General features: G+C 40.6%; 1 protein-coding gene across 4 annotated transcripts in view; it reads right to left on the reverse strand.

Annotated features, from left to right (window-relative positions):
- Nucleotides 1–1,629: 1,629 nt before the first annotated feature.
- The window catches only part of SHROOM3 (shroom family member 3), an 87,499-nt gene continuing 65,972 nt past the window's right edge, over nucleotides 1,630–23,156 (reverse strand). For 3 of the 4 annotated variants that reach the window (XM_089526295.1, XM_089526298.1, XM_089526296.1), the window contains 6 exons: nucleotides 21,355–21,431; nucleotides 15,425–16,318; nucleotides 13,676–14,173; nucleotides 10,713–10,872; nucleotides 9,072–9,344; nucleotides 1,630–7,577 (listed from right to left, as the gene is read on the reverse strand). In XM_089526295.1, coding sequence (XP_089382421.1) covers nucleotides 7,230–7,577; nucleotides 9,072–9,344; nucleotides 10,713–10,872; nucleotides 13,676–14,173; nucleotides 15,425–16,318; nucleotides 21,355–21,431 — 2,250 coding nt within the window. In that variant the 3' untranslated portion in view covers nucleotides 1,630–7,229. The remainder of the gene's footprint in view (nucleotides 7,578–9,071; nucleotides 9,345–10,712; nucleotides 10,873–13,675; nucleotides 14,174–15,424; nucleotides 16,319–21,354; nucleotides 21,432–23,156) is intronic. The other variant, XM_089526297.1, reaches the window with a different exon arrangement.

Raw genomic sequence — 23,156 nt, forward strand, 5'->3', positions numbered from 1 at the left:
GCAGGTGTCATTATAAAGTCTCACTTTTTTCCCCAGATCAACAATATAACAAATTATATACTAAATGGAACACATATTGGCTGCAATCTTGTATAGTTCTGTGTAGCATAACAGATATGCATGCTCACCTGAGTCATGTACCTGCCATACTACCTCTGAAGTCTCCCTCCACACATGACTGGCTATTACATGCCTCATGGGGAAGCAGGCAGGATTGGGGAAGTGTTTGGCTATGTTCCCATAGTCAGAAATTATTCAGAACTGCAATCTGCTGACATAGCCAAATGCTTCTATGATCCTGCCTGGTCTCCATGAGACACAGAAGGGCTGTGTACAAGTGGGCCCTTGCTATCTGCTTGGATTTGGTTCCAAGACTCCCTGTGGATATCAAAATCTGTGGATGCTCAAGTTCCATTAAATACAACGGGGTAGTAATGTAGTGTCTCGTATGTAAAATGGCAAAATTGAGGCTTGCTTTTTGGAATTTATATTTTTAAAATATTTTCAAACCATGGATGATTGAGAAAATGGATAAAGAATCCATGGATATAAAAGGCCAACTGTATGTCAATAGAAGTCACATTGCGTAGTGTTACCTTGTGTTGGTGGGAACAAACCTTTAAGACAAAAAACCCCGGTATTGGGTAAATTCTGCTTCCCCCAGTTCACCATTTCCAAGTTCAGTGCCTAAGTTTAATGGCCTGAATTCTGTTGTTAGTTCTACTTAAAGTAGACCAACTAAATCAATGGGATTGAGCTATGGGTTGACTTACCATTCAGTAATTGAATCTAATTGGGACTAACCTGCAGGATTCCAGACAAAATTACAGGGGTAGGTAGTACGGGGTATTGACCAGAAAACAAAACCAATAGCCCATATTGGGATGATACTTTTGTTGGGCCAATCTCTGGCAGCAAGAGCTAAAATATACTGGTATGTTTTGGTTGCAAGTTTGTTTGTTTTTTCTCCCTCCCTGGAATCCATCTCATCCCCTAACAATTTTTCTGAAAATAAATTCAGTTGTCAAGCTGAAGGAAGTTCCTCATCTTTCTAGTAAGGGGACTGGAGAACTGGGGAAGATTTTAGTGGCCAAAATATGCCCTTTGTTGTTGTTGTGTGCTTTCAAGTCATTTCGGATTTATGGCCATGAAACTCACTGGGTCACCCGACATATTCACAGCCCCAGAGGAAGGCAATGGCAAACCTCCTTGTGAATCTTGTGAAGAAAACTGTGATAAGTTTGCTTTAAAGGTTGCTAAAAGTTGGAAACAACTTGAAGGCACACAACAACAACAACAACAACAACAACAACAACGAAACTATCACATGGTTTTCTGGGCTGAGTGTGACTTCCCCAAAGTCAACCAGTGGGTTTCTGTGACCAAGCAGGAAATCGAACCCTGGCCTCCAACATCATAGTCACTACACCATGCTTGTTCTACATTACCTATAATGGGATGCAAATATATTTTGCAGGCCAAGAGTTGAATGAAAGACATACTCAAAAGCACGACAGAAGAAGTGCACAGAGAACTATTATCCTTTAATTGTTTCCAAGTACACATCACCATCCTCTTTTCCAACTTTGATCATTCATACCCTCCCACCCCTACCCCCATCCCCCCACAAGAATCATGACAATCTTCAAATGTGGCAGTGCAAAACCAAAACAAGCATCTTTAACCAAGCAAGCATTCGCAATGAACATGTGTAAAGCCATGTTTCACACCCCCATCCCACCCCCAAATTCAGGTATCTTGGCCTGCCAGAATACAGGCATAGGTTTTTTAAGGCCAACAAAAATCACATTGCATGTTTTGTCAACACCTTAACCATTTCCCTAGGACACACAAGTATCTTCTCCAGGAGATCAGTTTGAGAAACTTTTGTAAATCTGATGCAAAGTTACTCACTGCACCCCACCCCACTATCCATATGCTGCATGGTCACCAAGAGAGTTTTGCAGGCAAACACTATGTTTTTAATGAGCTAATATCTATTGTGGATTTATTGGGAAAGCTAACTGAGTTTGTCATTGATCTCAGTCTTCAATCAATTATACAGAAACCTATTCAAAGACACACCGGTGTTTCAGAATGGCTGCACTTCCATCAGCATGGGAGGTTATTGAGGACAGAGAAAGGGAGAACATCTTATGCTACTGGTTTTGCTCACACTGATCATGCTAGGCTTCTGTCTGTACAGCAACCAGCTCGGTTGGGCTACAGACACTTCCATCTTACATATTGCCAATGTAGTTGTTTTCTCTAGCAGGCATTGCTGGAATAGTAAGTATGGAATTCAGAGTCAAAGCCTGGTTGGTCTGTAGCTGTTCATTCAAAAGAAAAGACAGTATTTTTTAGGAGATAGATGAATGAAATAAAAGCATCTGCTTTCCTGGACTCAAGTTTTATTGACCAGAGGCTGTCAATAAAGTAGACTGTAGTCTACAAAAGTTCATATTCATAATACAAATTAACATTTTAAATGATATGAGGTCCCAGGCCTTTCTAAGGAGAAATGGAAATCAGTATGTCTATCACCAACCTCAATGGGTGTTCTTAATAAGCTCTCAGGCAGGAATCTTTCAGAAGTTCCTCATCTGTAACTTTACTTACTATGCTGCCTAGGGCTGATGGAAGCTCCAGTGGAGAGTCATATGTTCCTTATTGCTAGTCTAAGCCTTTTCAGATTGATGTAACTAAGGACAATTAAATCATACCCAAATGCATTTGATTTTACAAAAAACTTCCCATGCCATATGAAGTGTTAATGGAACAAATGATCAAAAAGGAGCAGAGAGAACTGCAAGTTCTGAAGAGGCACACATTTAGAAATTAGTCTGACTTGGAATCTAAGTACAGGGGAGTGAATTGTTATTATGTGCCTTCATGTCCACTCTGATTGATGGTGACCTTCTCCTAGGGTTTTCTTGGCAAGATTTATTCAGAGGACGTTAGCCATTGCCTTCCTCTGAAGCTGACAGTGTAATCTGCCAAAATTCCTCTGGATGAGTGGGGATTTGAACTCTGGTCTCCTGGGATCCTACCCCAACACTCAGACTACTATACCTGTGAAGTGATCAGCACAATTTGATGGGGCTGAATTGTTGCTAAACTATGCATCCCAACTTGTTATTCTCTCTGTTCTTTGTTTCTTTAAAAAGAATGGACAAAATAGATTTGTATAGTTTTCTCAGAGCAATCTTTCTTTGGCAAGATAAAAGATAACAACGGGGGGGGGGGGCATCTGATTAGACTCAGTATCTAGGTTGCTATGGATAAACCTATATTTGGCTGGTGAGGAATTAAAAATCCAGCTTCAGCTGGTGGACAATATATTTTACATATATAAACCAGTGCCACCAATGTGCGACATCCCAGTTCTTCCCTTAATTAGAAGATCTTTCCCACTGGCAGCATAGTAGATGCTCTGAGGTAGTGCTCCCACAAATACATATATTTTGTGTATATATATATATATCTCCTTTTTCAGAACAACAGGTAAGGTTAGCAGCTCTTAGGGAACAGGCAAAGGTGAGCCACATGGCATAAAGGGTACTTGCTAATGGAGGTACTTGCATGGTTGGTCTCAGCTAGCAGTCTTGCACTGTTGAAAACAAAGCAGTCATAGAATCATAGAGCTGGAAGAGACCACAAGGGCCACAATCCAGTACAACCCCATTCTGCCATGCAGGAACTCTCAATCAAAGCATCCCCGACAGATGGCCATCCAGCCTCTGCTTAAAGACCTCCACGGAGGGAGACTCCACCAAACTCTGAGGAAGGAGTGTGTTTCACTGTCGAACAGCCCTTACTTTCAGGAAGTTCTTCCTAATGTTGAAGTGGAATCTCTTTTCCTGGAGATTCATTGTTCCGGGTCCTGTTCTCTGGAGCAGCAGCAAACAAACTTGCTCCCTCCTCAATATGTCATCCCTTCAAGTATTTAAACAGGGCTATCATATCACCCCTTAACCTTCTCTTCTCCAGGCTAAACATCCCCAGCTCCCTAAGTCGTTCCTCATAGGACATGGTTTCCAGACCCTTCACCATTTTAGTCGCCCTCCTTTGGACATGCTACAGTTTCTCATGTTTATGATAGAGTCACAGTGTGTCTTTTGCTAAATCATCTCCTCATAGCCTTGTTTAATCTGTGTGAAAACAAAAAAAATTAAAAGGGGCCTATCTGCCTAAGAGAATCATTACAGTGAGCAGCATCTGCAAATGAGATAGAAAGTCTAAATCAGAGGTCCAAAACACATTGCAGAAATAATTCAGTTTGAGACCACTTTAACTACCCTGGCTCAGTGCTAGGGAATCTTGGAGCTGTGTGGCAGAGAAGGCTAAAGGTCTCACAAAACTACAGTTCCCAGAATTCCCTAGCATTGAGCCAGGACAGTTAAATCAGTCTCAAACTGGATTATGTCTGCAGTGTGTTTTGAACCAGTGGCGAATAATGCCCAAGTGGAGCATTTGAGTAGTGCACAGGGATGATCCTTTCAATATGGGAGGAGGAGGATCATCAAATCACAGATAGACAAAGTCTGGCCAGTGAGTCAAGGGCTACTCATTCACATAATACCAGTTGCCAGATCCAAACAGCTGAGCATGTGCTCTGCCTTTTAAAAAAAAAAACAACTGAGGCAATTCTGGGGTTGGGGGGAGAGACAAAGGGCTGCCTCAATGCAGTTTAGCTATCCCCTGCAGTGGACAACTGAGGTAACATACACAGGGGGCAAAATGCAGCCATCGCACTAACCCAGGGGCAACATTTAGGGAGGAAGAGGAGTCATAGAGGCACCCCTCTCTATGTTTTGAGCCATGGTAGAACATGACTCAATAGCACCTCTTTCTGTAGCACCCCAACGCTTCTCCGTCCGTCTCCTTGGTTCTACACATTTGGTTGGAAGGGCAGCCACTACAAGGATGAAACAAGAGTGTGGACTTTTACATACACAGTATGAATTCCATTTGTTTAAAGAGACTGTTTGTCTTGTTAGTTAACATTATAGCAGCTATTTATGTGCTATAAAAAGGAAAAATAGAACAAGTGCTCTTAAAATATATTCCTATATCCTGGAATGTAGCCTGAAGTGGAGCTGAACATTACAAAGATAATGCAGGGTTCTTAAGCCTGTCATAATGCTCATTAAGAATCAGGTAATTTGTAGGGAGGACTGGCAGATGGCAGGAAGGTACTTCACCTTTCTTCTACCCTCCATTAAAAAAAAAAAGACAAAAACACTCTCCCTTTTCTTGAGCTGGGCTCCAAGATCCAAAGACACCTAGACATGGAGGGAAATGATAAGGAGGAGAAGGATTTGCAGAGAAGAGGCCCATATGGGAAGAGTTGAAAAGCTCCCAGTTACAGATTCTCCACAGCTACAAATATAAACAGATAATTCTGCCTGAGCTTGCAAAAATTAGTTTCTCGGAATTACAATTCCCAGAATTCTTGGGGACTCTGGAAATTGCAATCTCTAAAAGTAACCTTTCCCAGGTTTTAATTTCTTCTGCTCAGATGTGTCTGAAAAACAGCTAGGGAAGGTCTTAGAGAACTTTGCCTCCAAACACCAAAGCAAGCAAGAAATTGGAAACAGTCCCAGTTCCTTAGTACGTCGCACATACATTCAACATATTTTAAACAAACAATCTGGAGGCAGAATCTGTCTTTATCTGTATAGGAGAAAAGAACAATACATTTTCACTGAGAGTTAGAGAGAGTGTGAGACAATTAATTCAAGTTGCACTTTTGTCTGCATCTCAGTTTTGGATAAAGATCACTTTGGATATGACCAAATCCAAATGAATCAACAAAACAAAGTACTATGGTGTTTAAAGGGAAACAATGAAGGCTAAGGATTTTTAAAAGCAATCTATAAATAAGGACATTCAAATGAACCACCTCAAGAAGTCATTCAAACATATTGCAAGCTGCATGCAATTCCATGCTTTCTGGTTTTATTGTTTTTAAATGGTCACTGAGCCCAAGAGAGAGAAAGAGTGGGATAGAAAGACAAAATCAAGGGGGAAATCTCTTTGCTTCGGCTTGAGGCTGACTCCTGAGTTATTTGGTTCACACAAGTGCTTGTTCACTGCAGAGCTGGAAGACGGTATGTTGTTGTGCAAACGTTTTTCAGAAAGGTCACTTACTGGTACATTCAGTGGGTTCTGAAAGAGATAAAATGCCCCAAGCCAGTGACTGACTGATGCACTAGGGATGGGGTGCGGTAGGGAGAGGCATTCTCCGCATGGAACCTCCCTCACAAACCTGCACTGTGATGTGGGGTGGGCAGAGACTTGTCTTTTGTGTACAATAGATTTGCACTCAGTATTATCACTGCCCTTGGTCATGACAAATGACCTGCCAAGGTTGGGAGGCAGATCCATGGATTGTATGTGCATGTCTATGCATATGTGGGTATGATCCATAGCACTATGATTGGGGATCCTCACCCAGTAAAACTGAGAGTGCATCTCCTGCTTGCCGGCACAACTCAGTGTCTACATGTAATGTTAGGGCTAAACTACACAAAATAAGTGGCTGCATACAACCTTTTTTTGTGTGCACTATCATCCCTGGATCAGGCCCTGAAGCATTTTCCTCCTTGTTAATCTTTTATAAAGTATCTATACCACTATTCCAACTTATGGTGTGTGACATGTTTTTAGGGGTGTGTTGAGGGTTCCTCTGTTAAGTAACAAAATAATAATAATTAAACATTATTTTTCCTACATCCATGTTGAAGTAGAATCAAATAACTGGTTAGCGTATGTACAAAATCTTTACAGAATTCTATCTTGTATCTTTAAAAAATATAAATACCGATATTGTTCAAGACAGCAGGTATCCCATTAATATCTTAAGGCTTCATTATTGTATATCCTTCATTATTTAATGACCACCAGTGCTCAGAGGGGCCCCCAAGACTCCTTTTAACTTGGGACTAGCTTGAGTTCATCTATGATAAGCCAGCCTTTTGCAGTCAGATGTGGTTGGCCTCTTCTACATCTCTTTTAGCCACAGAAATCCAGTCCCTTCTCATGTGATCGAGAGAGGTTTAAGTTGTAATTTCAAGGAGAAGAAAGAGAAAGCTTTCATGCTGTTCATTTTCCCTATGTTAATTAAAAAAAAAAAAGAAATGGTGAAACATCAATTTAAAAAGTTAAAAGCTGTCTCTGATTAAATAAATTCAAGAAGGTTTTGACACAACCCCCTCTAGGAAAGGTCAGAGGGAAGAAGCTGGAGGCTGAGGTCTGTTACTACTGTTGCTCCCAGCTGGGGCCGAAGGCTCTGCTGCCTTTTTGCTTGGAAGGATGAAGTCCGAGGGAAGGCTCTCCAGAAGGCACTTGAGCTGCTCTTGCCCTAGTTTGATCTTGTCATCCAGCTCACGCTGTTCTATGAGCAGTGCAGATTTCATCTTCACAAAATGCTGGTAGTCATGAAGCTGCTCTTCTGAGAGGTAATTGCACAAAATATCCAAGACTACACGCTCTCGGCGGTCCAAGTTCTCCTTCAATTCACGGGCATCTTCATGCTGGCCTGCCAACATTTTCCGCTTCTCATTCAGAGAGTTCTGTCCCATATTGGGGACAGGCAGGGAGCAAAGAAAGAAGGGAAGGAAAAAGAAAGGTTTAGCAAATGGGTGGGCAAACATATGGAATCAAGGGCCAATTTGCCCCACAGAATCCCCATACAGACTGCAACCCCCTCACCAAACACAGAGCAAGTCCAAATAGTCCTGTTTTCCTCTGTAGACACTATCAAAATAACAGGAAGTGACATGACATTATGTCCTGATGCCATTTTGAGAGGAACTGCAGAGGGAAATCGGGGTATTTGAGGGTAGATGCTGGTGGGGGTGGAGAATTTTAATGTGCTTTCACATATTTGAGTACTTTTCTGTGGAGCAAATATCTTCATGCTGAGAAAATTCCAACATTTTTTTATGTCATTCTGAACTGAAGTAGTCTTAGGCATCAGAAGAGGGCACCTTACAGCCCTCTAGACAGACTGCAGTTTCTACCATGATTCACCACCAGCTATGCTAGGACTGGTGGGAGGCATCACTGACCAGGAGAGATGGGAGCTACAGTCCAGTAACCACAAGTTGCCCATTTCTGGTTTAAAGCATGGCTTCACAACTGCTTGGAGAAGCTATTTTCTTGGACTGCAGCTTCCAGAATCCCCCAGCTAGTATGAGTATTGGTTATGATCCTTTAGGGATCTGGGCATGGGAAGTTGGTCCAAAAGTATATCTACCAAGTTCTGGGTGGAAAAAGTCTGCAGCAGTTTGGTTTTGTCTGAACATGAGAATTCTGATGTGCAAAGGTATCACCATTTGGGGAAGGAGGGTAGCTCTGGGTTGTGCAGAGCCATCTTTTTATTTGAAATTAACCAGAAAGCTTATTTGTGTAGGAACCTCTTTATACAAAAGGCGCTTAGGAGCACCTTCACTCCCAAAGTCCTGTTGAGTGTTCATCTTGGTTTGCAGGCATGGAATGTACACCCAACAAAGCAGGGAATAAAATGGGGGTATATTTGCTACCTGGTACTGGTCAAACAGTAGTGCTCACTTTAGTAACAACATAGTGCACCCCAGAAGGTGCAGGAATACCATACTAAACAGTAGTTTGTTCTCCAGTGTACTGGCTATGTTTGTTGTTGTTGTCTGCCTTCAAGTTGTTTCTGACTTATGGTGACCCTAAGGTGAACCTATCCTGGGATCTTCTTGGCAAGATTTGTTCAGAGGACGTTTGCTATTGCCTTCCCCTGATGATGACTGTGACTTTCCCACGGTCACCCAATGGGTTTCATGAGCAGGGAATCAAATCCTGGTCTCCAAAGGCATAGACTAATACTCAAACCACTGTGCCACACTATCTATGAACACTGAATAAAAACAAAGAACTTTACATACTGTTGTCATTATTGCTTAAGAACAGAAAACGTTCTATAACTGCCATTTGAGAAGCAAGGTGTTTTACTGCTGATATTAAGTACTCAAGGGGTTAAATTTTGCATTCAGAATGAAGGTGTGGATATGTACTATTTTTCTGAATCTACGTACCCGTTCCTGATTATCAGCATCTTCACTGAGACTGCTGAGAACATTCTCCACCCGGGCCAGGCGTCCTGAGAGTGACAGCAAGAGGCTGACTATCTTATCCAGGTCTCCAATGAACATCCTGTATTTTTCAAACTCGTTTGGCTTGCACAGACCACTGATCAAAACTTCTACTTCTTCTCCCAAGGCGTTGTTGAGTTTGATATCTGCCAGCAAGCTCTCCTTGGCTTCTTTTAAAGTCTCCATCTTATGGGACAAGCTCTCAATAAGTTCAGCCTGGTGGGACAGAATCAAGCAAAAATCAGCCTCTACTAAAACGTGAGCTAACATAGAATCCTGGAATCTTAAGAGCTGGATGGAACTGCAAGGACTATCTAGCTAATCTAACCCCCCTACCATGCAAGATCACACAACTAAAGCACTCCTGAAATATGTCCATCCACCTCTGTTTAAAGGAGGAGTCGGAGGAGTCCATACCCTCCAAAGCAGTCTATGCCATTGTCAAATTGTTCTTGCAGTAAAGATGTTCTTCCCATTGTTTGGGTGGACCTTTTCTCTTGTAAACTGAATTCACTGGTTTGTATTCTAATCTCCAGAGCAGTAGAAAACAGACTAACTCCATGACATCCCTTCAGAAATTTAACTATGTCTGTCATGTCATCATTTCTCAATCTTCTCTTCTCCAAATTAAACATTCCCATGTCATCAGCTTGACTTCCTTAACAATATGTTATATCTATTATAGATATAAGAAACTAGTTAAAGAACTTGATGGTCATGATTTAAGATTTGCGTGGCATGGTTATCTTTGGTATGATATAGATCCAAAACGCAATGCAGAAATAATCCAGTTTGAGACTGCTTTTGAGATTGCTCTGGCTCAGTGCTAGGGAATTCTGGGAACTGCCATTCTGTGAGACATTTAGCCTTCTCTGTCAGAGAGCTGTGCTGCTACAATAAACTACAATTCCCAGATGTCCTAGCACTGAGGCAGGGCAGTTAAAGTGGTTTCAAACTGGATTATTTCTGCAGTGTTTTGGACCATAGTTAAGGTACATCTCAAATTTAAAAAATCATTGTATTAGAAAGGGCTCTTTTGTTAGTTTGGTATAAATAATAACAGAGACTTTTTACTAAGATAATATTAGCCACCTCACTGCAGGAAGCTTTTTTCAGGAAGGAATGGATTAATGATTAGAGATGGATATTTTATAAGGATTTTTTGTACTTCGAGCAAGACAACTGAAAGTTTAAATCAAGAGAGATATTTCTTAAGAAAGGCAAAGCTCTTAACTGGTTCGCTTACATGCAACTTAACAATAGATTTAATCAAGATGATAGAAACAGAGGTTGGAAGAAAATGAATTCTGTTTGGAGCTGAATAAAGTTGATGAACCTTTACTTTAAAAAGTATATAAATGGCTTTTGAAATTAGAGGCAGAAAAGTGGAAGGTGGAACCAAAAATATAAAATTTAGTATTTTGAGCAGTAATTTAAAAGAGAATTGTTATAAGATGATGTATAGATGGTACCTAATCCCAAATAAGTTCACACCTCAAATAACCCCAAACAAATTCACACAGCTCAGCTTCCAGTCTTTGCTGACACTGATCACCTCTGTATTGGGGACATTTAAAAACCCACCTTCTTTTCATTGATATCCACACCTTCATCATCTTCACCTGATTCCTCAGGCATATCCTTGATTTTGTTCAGGAGTTCAGCTTTGGGTCCAGACACATTGTAGTAAGCTGGACATGAGACCAGTGTCATGAGAGACTCCTTCACAGCAGGTTCATCCTTCCTAAAACAGGACACAAAGACACATATACGCATCCAGAAACATATCTTTGATATCCTTCTGCTAATTAAGACACTCAAAAGCTAAGGATATTTTCACTTTCCGTTCATGCCTCACTCTGTGAATCAAAAACTAGGTTGTATGTACTACAGGGCTAGTCAACTGTACAGGGATAGGGAGCCAATATTATATCCCCAGCCCTCCTCCCTCTGCACCCCCATCTCTAAGCATGCCAAAATAATTTGTGAAGTCAAAGGCTTTCATGGCCAGCATCCATAGTTTTTGTGGGTTTTTCGGGCTATGTGGAAGATGCCAGCCACAGATGCTGATGAAACGTCAGGAATAAACTCTTCTATAACATGGCCACAGAGCCCGAAAAACCCACAAAAAACCAAAATAATTTGTTTCCACTCCACTGCTCCTTCAAAATGGCTGAGAAGTGATATTGTATCACTTCCTGTTGCCATTTTGAAGGAGAAAAGGAGAGAAAACAAAGTATTTCTGAGGGGATGAGAGGTCCTGAGCAGTTGGGGATGGTGCTTCTGCATGTCTGTGCACATGGGGATGTTTGGGATTGGTTTTCATCCAAAAATACTGTAAACAAAATGTTATAAAATGTTTTGTGGGTTTCAGCATCTAGGGAGTGAATAGAACCTGAGAACCATATGTTCCACACAACTTTCTTTCAGTCTTGGGAAGTTACATTAACATATAGTAGCCACAAGATGGTGCAAGTCAACTAATTTAAAAATTGTCCATATTAGTCAACGTCCTCTTGTATAAGATAGGTTTCTGTATCTTCAAGGAATCCTATCTGTGTTGACTCAGTCACAGAATCAACAGAGTTGGAAGGGGACACATGGGCCAGAGGCCAACCTCCTCTTCAGTGCAAGATCTCCAGCTAAAGCATCCCCAGCAGTTAGCTGTCCAGACTCATATAGAATCACAGAATCATAGAGATGGAAGAGACCTCAAGGGCCATCAAGTCCAACTCCCTGACATTCAGGAATACATAATCAAAGTACCCCTGATAGTATCCCTGGCATGTGCACCATTGCCTCTTCTGGTGCATGGCTTTCAGCGTATGCTGAAAGCCGCATATGACATGGGTGCACTGTATAGTGGGACTATTACTTTTATTGACTTGGAAACTATTCTGTTTTATTCTATTAACTATGCTTCTTACATACAAGTTAAATGGCATTCACCTTCTTTGCTGCATTCATCTACTAAAACAAAACAAAAACCCTCACCTTATTGAAAAAGGCACAATGCCTGAATTTATTCTATCGTGCACATGCAGCTAATGTAGGTCCCTACCCAAAGGGAACCATCTTCACTGCTACCTTGTTTGAATTTAGCTCATAACCCTACAAGATACACCTAATGAGCACAGTAAAACATGCATGATGAAGGAGGAAACTGAGAAATACTTTAACTTGTTTTTTTACATTTAATTTATTTTCATGCACAATGTGTTCAGTTCTCTTGAGGCACATAGTATGGAACAATGATGGTCAAGAAGCAGCCAACTCATCACCCTCAACAAGAATTGTGTGCTGAGGGTTGTGTTTAGTATTTCACTGACCTCCAAGTGTCTTAATCTGTTTATACTGGCCATCCAAAAGGACACTTTACATGGGCATGTAGAACATGTTGACTTATAAAGGGAGAGTGATAACTCTTCTGCATGCTTCACACACAGTATTGGCCAGTGAAGTGGGCGAACACTCTCCTTGCTGGACAACTTAGGTTTATTAGAATGTGACATCATGTAGAAATGGAAGGAGAGAAAGAAGTAGCTCACTCACTCAACTGACTCCTATTTACCTTGTGATCTACTAAGATTCCCTACATAAATCTTTTCTATAGGTACTGATTTGAAGCCAAATGTTACCCATCCTATATTTTTATATTCTTTTTCAAGTTTGGCAAAAGATAATGTTTCAAGTTAACATTTACTGTACTAGCTGAAGGCCATAACAAAATGAGCTTATCAAAAAGCATAAAACATTTAACATTTAAAACAAAAGGCACAGAATACAAAGGACAAAAAATGTCCCAACATTTAATGTGCAATTAAAAATAGTTAGCTGTTAAAAAGGACAGAAGGAGACACCTTTCCTGGATATTAGTAAACATATATGATATAATCATAAAATCTAATTAATACTTGGTGTCTCCCTGGCAATTTATGATATTCTTTTTCTTCTGCCTAAGTGCCTAATAGTACATGTATTCCTGCTGAAATTCATTTTGTTAGTTTTGGCCCAGCTCTCCAATCTGTCAAGGTCATCCTGAATTCTGATCTAATCTTTTGAGGCATTAGCTACCCTTCCTAATTTGGTGTCATCTGCAAATTTGATAAACAAGCCTTCTATTCTATCATCCAAGTGATTTATAAAGATGCTGAATGGCACAGGGCCCAGATCGGAGCCCTGTGGGATCTCACTAGTTACTTCTTTCCAGGATGAAGAGGAACCATTGTGAGCATTCTCTGCCTTCAATCTGCCAACCAATTACAAATCCAGCTAACACTAGCACTGTCTAGCCTACATTTCATCAGCTTGTCTGCAATAATATTATTGTTAAAAGTCTTACTGAAATCAAGATATCAAGAAATCAAGACAAACTGTCTATAGCAAGAATTTCAGAAATGAATGGGGAGGGGGACCTAATAGATCCAAATAATTTCAGAGTTTTCTGACCAAACAGGCTGGTCAGATGAAACTTGATTTATAAGAGAGCAAATGCATATATGTCAAGTTCATGCAGAGGGTGGACGTCTTAAGAAAATTGTGCTTACCTATTATCATTCAGAACAGAACTACTGGCAGAACTGTTGGTCCTTTTCTGCATTGTTTTCCTCTTCTTGTTCTCTTTAAGTAACCTGTCCCCACTGGGGAAAATCCCTTCCATCAAGTCCATGGTGGTTTTCATCTTGGAGTCTGGATCCAGAATGCTGGCTAATGACTTGTCCTTGTGGATAATCTCCTTGGCTAAGGCTTCCTCTTTGATATCCTCTGGACTCTTAATCTTCTCTGTGTAGCTATTAGGGCCTTCATTTTCAGACTCATTATTTGTCCCAGTAAGATCCCCTGCCTGACTGGGAAAGACTTTGTCCACTGATTCTTGGATGGCCAGAGACTGTTGATGTTGTGTTTCCAAGGAAAGTGTGACACTGTTTGCTTTGGATCCTGAGCTTGACATAGATGGAAGTGGAAGAGCATAGCTGCTCTTGATAATGGCTGTGTTTGGTTCTTTTCCCTTCTCATTTAAGTTCCCGGGAAACCTTGTCAAGTTCCTGTTAATAAATAGGGAATCGTTTTAAATTAGGGGCCCTGAAGCTCTGCCACACAGAACTACCTCCAAGGTTTTAAGAAAGCAATAATCTGAGCTTTTCCTAATGTAACTTAGCCACACTCTATTCAGAATTTATCTCATTGATCTTTAAGGTATGTTGTATAAGTCATCCTTCTTTAAGCTGGTGTCCTCTAGATGAGTTGGATTTCAATTCCCAGTAGTGTGAGCCAGGATGGCTAATGATCAAGGATGAAGAGAGGTGCAGTCCAAAATATCTGGAAGGCACCAGGTTGGGAAAGACTGGCATAGGATCATGCCTAAGAAAACAGAGTGCAAATACTTTAACTGATCATGTCAGTCATTTCATTTAGTCTGGGGATAAAGGTGGAATTGATTGTAAATATTCAGAATTTACCAATTTTTCCAATTTCACCAATCAAATCTGGACATGCTATTCTCTATCAAACAAAGAGGTTTAGCAGCCACTGCCATCTTTTGACAGTTTTTTTAATGCCTGGTGAAGGATAAATGATCAAATAGTACAAGATACTGCATACTGACCATCAGCCAGTCATGTTAAATATTATTGCAATACTGTATTACAGCTAAAACATCCCCATAGGTCTAGCCTCTTTTTGAATACATCCAGGGAAAGACTCCACCAATTTTCTATGTAATTGAGTCCATTGCTGAACCACTCTTACCATCAAAAAGTTCCTTCTAATGCTCAAATGTAATCTACCTTTCTACAACTTAAAAGCATGACTCATGGTCATATCCTCTGGGGCATCAGAGAACAAACCTGCACCTTGTCCTCAGTGACAGCCCAGTTAGGTACTTAAAGATTGCAATCGTGTCATGTCTTCTCTTCACCAGGCTGAACATGCATATCTATGCGAACTGTTCTCATATGTTTGTTTAAAAGTTAAAATTGATCATTATGTATTGCATCCGAAAAAGTGGGCTTATAACCTAGAAAGCTCATACAAAAATAAAAACCAGTTAGTCTTAAAGATGCTGCTACATTCCTTTCCTTCCTCCTTTTAATAATCCCAAGATCCTTTCTACATGTATGCCAAGTATTGAGAGAACAGTTGCCCTCAATAAGTTCAAAGAATTTTGGGAAGCAGACTCACATTGGAGCTAGAAGATCAAAGATGAATGGAGAACAAGTTTTAAATTTGTTGAGATACTATGAAAGCAAAACACAACAAATAAATGGATAGAACATTGGAAAATAAACTTTTCATACCTTGCTGCAGGCTCCTCCTCTTCAAGGCTTGTAGAGTTTTGTGCTGCCGGAGAATTAGCTTCTAGTATCGAGGCAGGTGGAGGAGGGAATTCTTCCACAGGGCTTGCAATGGGGCTGGGGCTCACTTCAGGAAGTGGAGATGGCAGTGGATGGGGTGAACTCTCAGAAGCAGGGCCTGTGGCATGAGGCTGGGTCTCTTTGACGAAAACATCATCATCATCCTCTTCCTGGGGGAATGATGGAGGAGACATCTGCAGGCAGGATTCCGAGATGCGGAGGGAGAGTCTTCCTTGACTAGAAGGGGTTTCTGGTTCAGAACAGGAGCTGCTTTGAGATGGAAAACTTTGCCACCTTTGGAAAACCTTCTGCCCAGGTGCCTGAGGAGACCCAGAGCTCCTTGGCATGCCATTGTCTTTGATCCATTTAAGCTTAGATGGGAGGTGTCTTTGAGAAACTGTGGCTTTCCACCTCTGAGATGCTTCTTCTATTGGCTCCTTGGGGGGAGAACTGGTATTCCCCAGAATCTGGGCCTGAACTTTACTATTATCATCCTTGTCAGATCTGGACTGTCGTCTTGGAACTAGGCCATCTGCAGCAACCTGAAAATTTGCAGGAGAGGATATGGAGTTTGCAGCATTAGGAGAAGACCAGCCAGATCTGGAAGGAGTAACATGTCTGCTGCCTTGCTTAGAATCAGAACGATGGCCCTTTGTCTCTGTTGAAGGTACAGAAAATGCTGAAGTTCTACTGAGATGTCTGGGACGTTCTGGAGCTTTCTGGCTCTCATTCAGTGCACATGAACTACTGACACCCTCACTGCCACGATGCAGATGGGGATGATAGTGTGTGAAGGCTGATCTCTCCATCTCACCTCTTTCTTTACAGCCAAATGATCTGGGATAGGGTGCAAGAACAGGAAAGTTTAGGGAAGAAAAGGCAATGCATCAGGCAGATGTCCTAATGTGAGGCATATATTTCTCCACTTTTAAGAAACAATGAGCAAATTTCAAAGCATGCATGTTAAATTCAACAATAAAAATTCAAGCAAAAGAAGAAAATGTGCATACATTTGGTCTTCTTGCTATATCCAAGTGCAATATAGATGTATCTCAGTTAATGAGGAAGATGTGTTCCTGGGCATTACTTCTTTAACAGAAAATTTGGTAGGAGTAGAACTAATACGCAAAAAATGGGAATAGGTTCTTACATCACAGAAGAAAAAGAGGAGAAGGAGAAGTAGTTCAACGTGGTTCAGCAAATTTTGTACTCAACACTAACAATATTCACATGTGAAACAACACAACTAGGCCATCTAATTCTCACATACACATATAAAAACATTTTGAAACTTTCTATAGATCACCTGAAAGCTTCTTCCAAAATTCATCCATGGATGACTATTTCTTTCACCACCCTCCACTTTCCTTTTATGTCTACTTTGATGCCCAAACGTAAAGATCTACAGTGTACTTTCTAAAAACACACTAGGGGCAGCTGGTGAGACAGACTTACCTGCTCTTCCTTTTTCTCCCTGTTTTGCATTTTATGTATGGTCAATGAGGGATTCTGGAGGTAGCTGCTGTTTACGTTGCCTGTTGTAAGCACACAAGGCTACAGCAGGATTGGCAATAGCAGAATCTTGTGGGCCTGTTACAGACTGCCAAAATAAAGCTGCTTCGGGTCTCTTTGGAGGTATGCTATTTAAATGATGCATGGGTCCTAAGAGTCTGGAGGTCACGCCAAAACCACACTCCATTCCTAAGCACTGGAGTGCAGCTTTGGTGCAGCTTCCGGATTCTTAGGGTGCACGCATCATTTAAACAGCATACCTCCAAAAAGACCCGAAGCAGCTTTATTTTGGCAGTCTGTAACAGGCCGTTCTTTCTCATCTTAAGCATTATTGCCTTGTTTACTATAGACACACTGTTACAACTAGACAATGAAACACCATGTTTCTCCAGCCCTCCTTCATCATCCTCCCACTTCTGATACTGTGGAAAAAAATTTCAGCTAAACAGAGGACAAAGAGGAAAAGGGAAACTGGGCAGCCATCAAAAGACTTTTTAAAAAGGTGCTTCTTTTTCAGAGGCTTTGTTAATTGAACTGTACATTTATGTATGTTCTTCCTGAATGTGCAGATTTTCTTTTCTTTTTAATCAGGGGCTAAAGTTGTAGGGGAGATGGATTGGAAAATATGCTATGAAGGGGGAGGTGTGGGTTTGTGGGAAGGCAAGAAATGTATATTTCTCCTCTTTCAAGAACAACTCCACAGTCTTCATAACCTACTTTGCCTATGTTTACAAGAAATTTTGTACTCAAGTATTCGAAATTCTCATTTTTCTAAATACGAAATAGCAATAGCAAATACATTTCTATACCACTTATCAGTGAACTAGCACTCCCTAAGCAGTTTACTATGTGTAAACCAACTGCTCCCAACAAGCTGGGTACTCATTTTACTGACCTAGAAAAGGATGGAAGTCTGAGTGGACCTCGGAGCCCTCATATACTGAACAAAATGAACAAAAAAGCATGCACACTTAGAAGTCTCCATAGAGAGCTATTTCTCTTTACCATTAACTGCATATTTTTAAAAAAATCATATCATTTACTTTCCCTCCCCGGATAAGAACCGGGCTTCCTCTTTCTTCAAAGAAATGTTTAGTTGTGCCTTCTTTCCATTTCCTCTCTTTCTTCCAGTTAGGATTTCTGAAAAGACATCTCTCTTTACATTCCATAACTATCCAGTTGTCTGCTGAGTTTCCACTGGTAGTTCTATTAAAAGACTCTTGAATGTCCACAAATATTCCAGGTATGGGTGCTATCACTCACCTTCACTTTTATACTGATAGTGAAGATTTTTTCTGGCTTGCTAATACCATCAGAATTCTGGCAGAAATATGACTTTAGAGTTTTACTTTACAAGGACCACACTGACTTGTTAAAAATGCTTTGATTTTTATTTGTGTTTTAATGTGTCTGCTTTTTAGAAGATTTATTTCCCCCCCTCATTTCAGTATTTGAATAACTCAGGTGTTGTATGAAAATTTGTTGAAACAAAGAATATAACTTATGTCTTGTGACGCGTAAAGTTATTTGTAAAATTCCATAAATAAACTATATTCTGTAATGACAAAAAAAAAATGTGCCCTGCTCATCTGCGTATTTACCTAGTTGGCTGGTGTAACTATAGATTTTTCTTTTAAACTCAACTGGTTATAATTTGGGAGGGGGGGGATCCTGACTATAGAAACCTTCCCTAAGAAGAATGTGATTAATGTAACATATAAATTGCTGATGCAGCAATAGCATTCCAAAGGCTTTAAAATGGTAATAAGGGCTTAGGAATGTTAGCCTTGGCACTAAACTATATTACTTAATAACCCATTTCCTACTCCTGTTGGCTCATTACTTTCCAAGTGTCGATCTACTTATTTAAGAGTCTGTGTGAAAAAGCCCATGCACAATGAGGCTTGAAAAATTGGAGAGGACGAGAAGACAACCAGGGTGTTTTCCTGCAATACCACTAAAACCTGCTATTTGCAAGATTCTCATGAGGAGGCATAAGCCCTACTTTCCTTCTTTTCACAGCACTCGCATATTAAAAACCAGGCACCAGCTCCAAAGATGGAATAGCAACTGGAAGTCCCCACATTTCCCAGCTGTTCTCCATATCTCTTTATCACTGGACATATGTGATTCACATTTCATCAGAAGAGACTAGTCAGAATCCTGATTTCTTCAGCTGACACAGAATAAGTTGTTAACTCTCCCACAGTTGCATCTTGTCAAGGATGGTGACCCTCATCCCCACCATTTTGCTCATTACAAGATGAGACATTTTTTGTCAACAGTTATGGTGGAGTGCAGGGCTTGTGCACCATGCTAACAATGTCAACTCCCACTGGGTGGTATTGAAGCACACAGTTTACCATAGCCACATGGGTGAAAAGTATATGAATATTATCCAGGGTGGTATTGTAGTAAAGAACAGAAGCAGAGGAAGCTGCCTTTTGTTGAATCAGATCAGTTCTGTACTGTCAACTCAAACTGTCCACAGCTCTCCAGAGTTTCAGGCCGGATCCTTTCCAAGGTCTACTTGGAGATCCCAGGTATTCCCTAGTCGATTTCCCATCCAACTATAGACATACCTCATTTAACAAATGCCCACCCTGTCCCCATGTTTCTTTCTCAACCTCTGTCTTATTGGAAGATTCAGCAGCATGAGAGGATGGTAAGGATGGAGAATACAGACTTCAGATACTGGGTTATAGCAGTGTGTCTGCAGTAAACCATGCAAATAAAGCTGGAGCTGGAGAAGAATGGAATTCCACTCTAGCTCGGTGGTTCTCAAACCTTTTACCTTTGTGACACCCCCCCCCCCCCGCTTTACATTTACAGGCAGACATCACACAGACCCCACTTGACATAGTATATGAATAAAAAACATTTTACTTGTTTAGTGTGCATATGTTCATTCACACATTCACATATATTCATATTTTAACATTTTATAAGGAAATAGCTCTCTTCCTTCTCCTTCAGGCAGAGGCTCTAAGCACCCTCCTTGCCTTTCTCTTCCCCTGCATGACAGCAAAAGTTTGGGAAGCGGGGGGGGGGGGGGGGAATCAGGGCCTCCAAGTCTTGTGCCCCCCTTGAGCAATTCTTATGTTTCCCTGCCAGGGTCCCCTCCCATAGTTTCAGACCCGTTGGTCTGGCTGACCCTGCTGTAAATGCCTCTGTGCCTGCCTATAAATAGGCAAGGTAAACAGCAGATCCCTTTAGAGTCCCTTACTGACCATGTGTGAAGAACAAAACAGAAAGAGAGAGAGAGAGAGAAATAAGAGGAACCTATCCCTATTCTTTCCATGTTATTTCTGCCTCTGGTACCACGTTTTCTGTTAAAGCAGTAATGCCCAGGAACACATCTACTTCATCAAGTGAGGCAAACCTTTATTAACTAGGCACCATCCTATTTAACTTCAAAATCTTATGAGATTTGTGCAAAATGGTATATCTTGGACACTTGCACTATGAATAGGTACTGCACGCACAAGAATCATATATGTTTTGAGGTTATGAATAATTAAGACAACTTTGTAAAGATAAGATGCACCTCAATTCAAGAGATGTGCTCCAGAGTTCATTCCTGGAAACAGTTGCTAGCAAGAGTTCCATTTTATGTAGTAGATGGAAAGAATAATCAATTGTACATAAACCAATTCTGAATATATAAAACAAGGTATTATTGTATTATATCCAATATAATATAAGGTATTACATGTGCTTTATTTTAGGAGAATGAAATATGTATGCTACCAACAGATTACACTGTAACCTGGCTCCATCTCAGCCAGGCTGGCAGGACGTTGGGTGAAAATATGGGCAAATATTTTAATATTTTGAATCAATTGTAGGGTTAGTCCATAACCAATTGATCTCCAAATTTCTAAACTCCTGTAGAAAAATAACTTTCCTCATGTTACAATAATTGTAACCCACTTTACATGTTCAAGAGGTTGCATCTCCAAGGCTATCCATAAGGAAATTGTCCCTTTGCTTTAGAAGTTTGAAGTTAATTTACATGCTCTTGAAAATCTTTGCAGATTTATTGTCCTACAGCTCTATTTGAACGCCTCTTGTTCAGGAATGTACATTGATCAGGCAAGGAAAACTTACTGCCAAGAAACAAAAGGGGAGAGTAAAAATACAAAATAAAAATAGGTAATTGTGATCTTCCCTTGGGTCAATTTCTGTCAATGCATACAGATTATTGGTGCTACACAAGATATGTCATCCTCCCACCTCACCCATATTAAAAGTAATTAATGCTCACTTATATACAAAGCAGCTCCACCTATTACTTCCTATTGAAAAGTATGCCAAGACAGTCTGATACATTTAGCACATACAAATAGACTCATATCTACCTGGTTCCAGCACCCACAATGTAGAATGGATCTTTCACAAAACGATTGAACTCAGTATTTTCTGCCATCAATAATTCCTTAAGAAGAAATAGAAGAAGAATTTAAAAATAAGAAGAAAGCTAAGTGTTCCATAAACGGTATTGGTGGGATAGAAGGAGTTACAGTGTGCAGAAGTGGTTTGAGCACTGGGTTATGCCTCTGTGCCATGGAAACCCATGATCTTGGGCAAGTCACACACTCTCAGCCCCCCAAAAACCTGAAATAGGGTTGCCATAAATCAGAAGTGACTTGAATGCACAGAACAACAACTTATAGGCCCAACTGGTGCTTTTGAATATTGGAGGCAAAGGACAAGGAGGAGATATGTATATGTTTGCTAGTGTGCACCTCTGGAAGGAATGTGTAATCTAATTTGTGCAACACTTTGATACAGTGAGCTCCTTACAATTGCCAGACGTAGCTTATGCAAAATATAGTGCCAATGAAGTAACAGCCTTTTGGCAATATGTTTTAATGGAAAGTCAATGTGAAGATAGAGAGGAGAGTGTGGCAGGCTGGGGGACTCTCACTGTTACTAAACTGTAGTGTCAGCAGCTCTCATGGCCACAGCTGCTCCTCTTCCTATAAACACTCTCAAAATGTCTGGGTTTGCATGTAAAAGAGGTGGAGAAAATGGATTTGACTCCCAGCTGTTCAGTAGATCATGATACTTGCATTCCAATCTCAAATACAGCTGCCTCAGTCTGTCATTTGTTTATTTCACAGGTACAAATGCTCCAACATATGCAGAGCTCTCCTACCCACCCTCAGCATCTATAATAACTTACCTATTTACTCAACTGGGAAGGCAAATGCTCATGTAAATACACCTTCTTTTCTTGAAATAAATAGGGCAGCCCCATATTGTACCCCAACTTTGCACAGTTAGGGCTGTCGATATCATTAATGGTCAGTTATCCACATTTATAACTGCTTTTTAAGGGTTTCAACTGTATCAGCAGAAATGCCTATTTTCTATATACACATACCTGTCATCCCACCTTATGTTTGTTTCTCATGTAAATGTAGATTTGCCAGCTATTTTGCCTGGAAAGATTGCTGTGCCTTTAACCCTGGAAGCTTTTCCTCATTGTACCATATCTGCATGTCAGCAAAACTGTGCACTTTTTGACAGCTGTGTAATAACTGAATGTGCTGAAGCCCCATTGGGAAAACATGTCAGACAGCTACATATTTGCTCTGTTTTACAATCTCTAGCAGCCTTTGGTCCGCCAGATATTTGGTACTTCAGCTTCCTGAATTCCTGTTTACTAACCATATTGGCTGGAAAGTCTGGGAGCTGAAGTCCAAACCATCTGGACGATCCAGACCTACAGATGAATAAACCTTTCCCTTCCACATCTGAGAACTATAATGAACAAAATCTGAAAAAGTAGCTCAAGCAGTATTTAGATTAAATTTCGTTTTCAGCTTTAACCTCACACACCATTTATCTTTGCACAAACCCCACTGATTTTAGTGTGCCTCAGGGACAGACAAGCACATATCTCCATTTCACAGATGAAAATTGGGACAGATGTGGCTAAACAACATCAGAGTGTGGTCAACATGGCAAATGTTATTAATGAGGAAGAAAGCACAAGCTAGGAGAGGCTGTAGCAGTTTGTATTTCCCTGAGCCTACTGCGAAGGGCATGAGTCTGCCCCTTCTTCTCCTCTCCCTTCTTTCAGAGTTAACGGAGTGCAAACTATTTGTGAACTCTGAATTCATTTTACAGACACTGAAGTAAATTGAAGACGAGG

This window comes from Sceloporus occidentalis, unplaced genomic scaffold, assembly GCF_023333645.1.
Source record: "Sceloporus occidentalis isolate IW3139 unplaced genomic scaffold, rSceOcc1.0.p SCAF_5, whole genome shotgun sequence".
In the NCBI taxonomy this organism is placed as follows: Eukaryota; Metazoa; Chordata; class Lepidosauria; order Squamata; family Phrynosomatidae; genus Sceloporus; species Sceloporus occidentalis.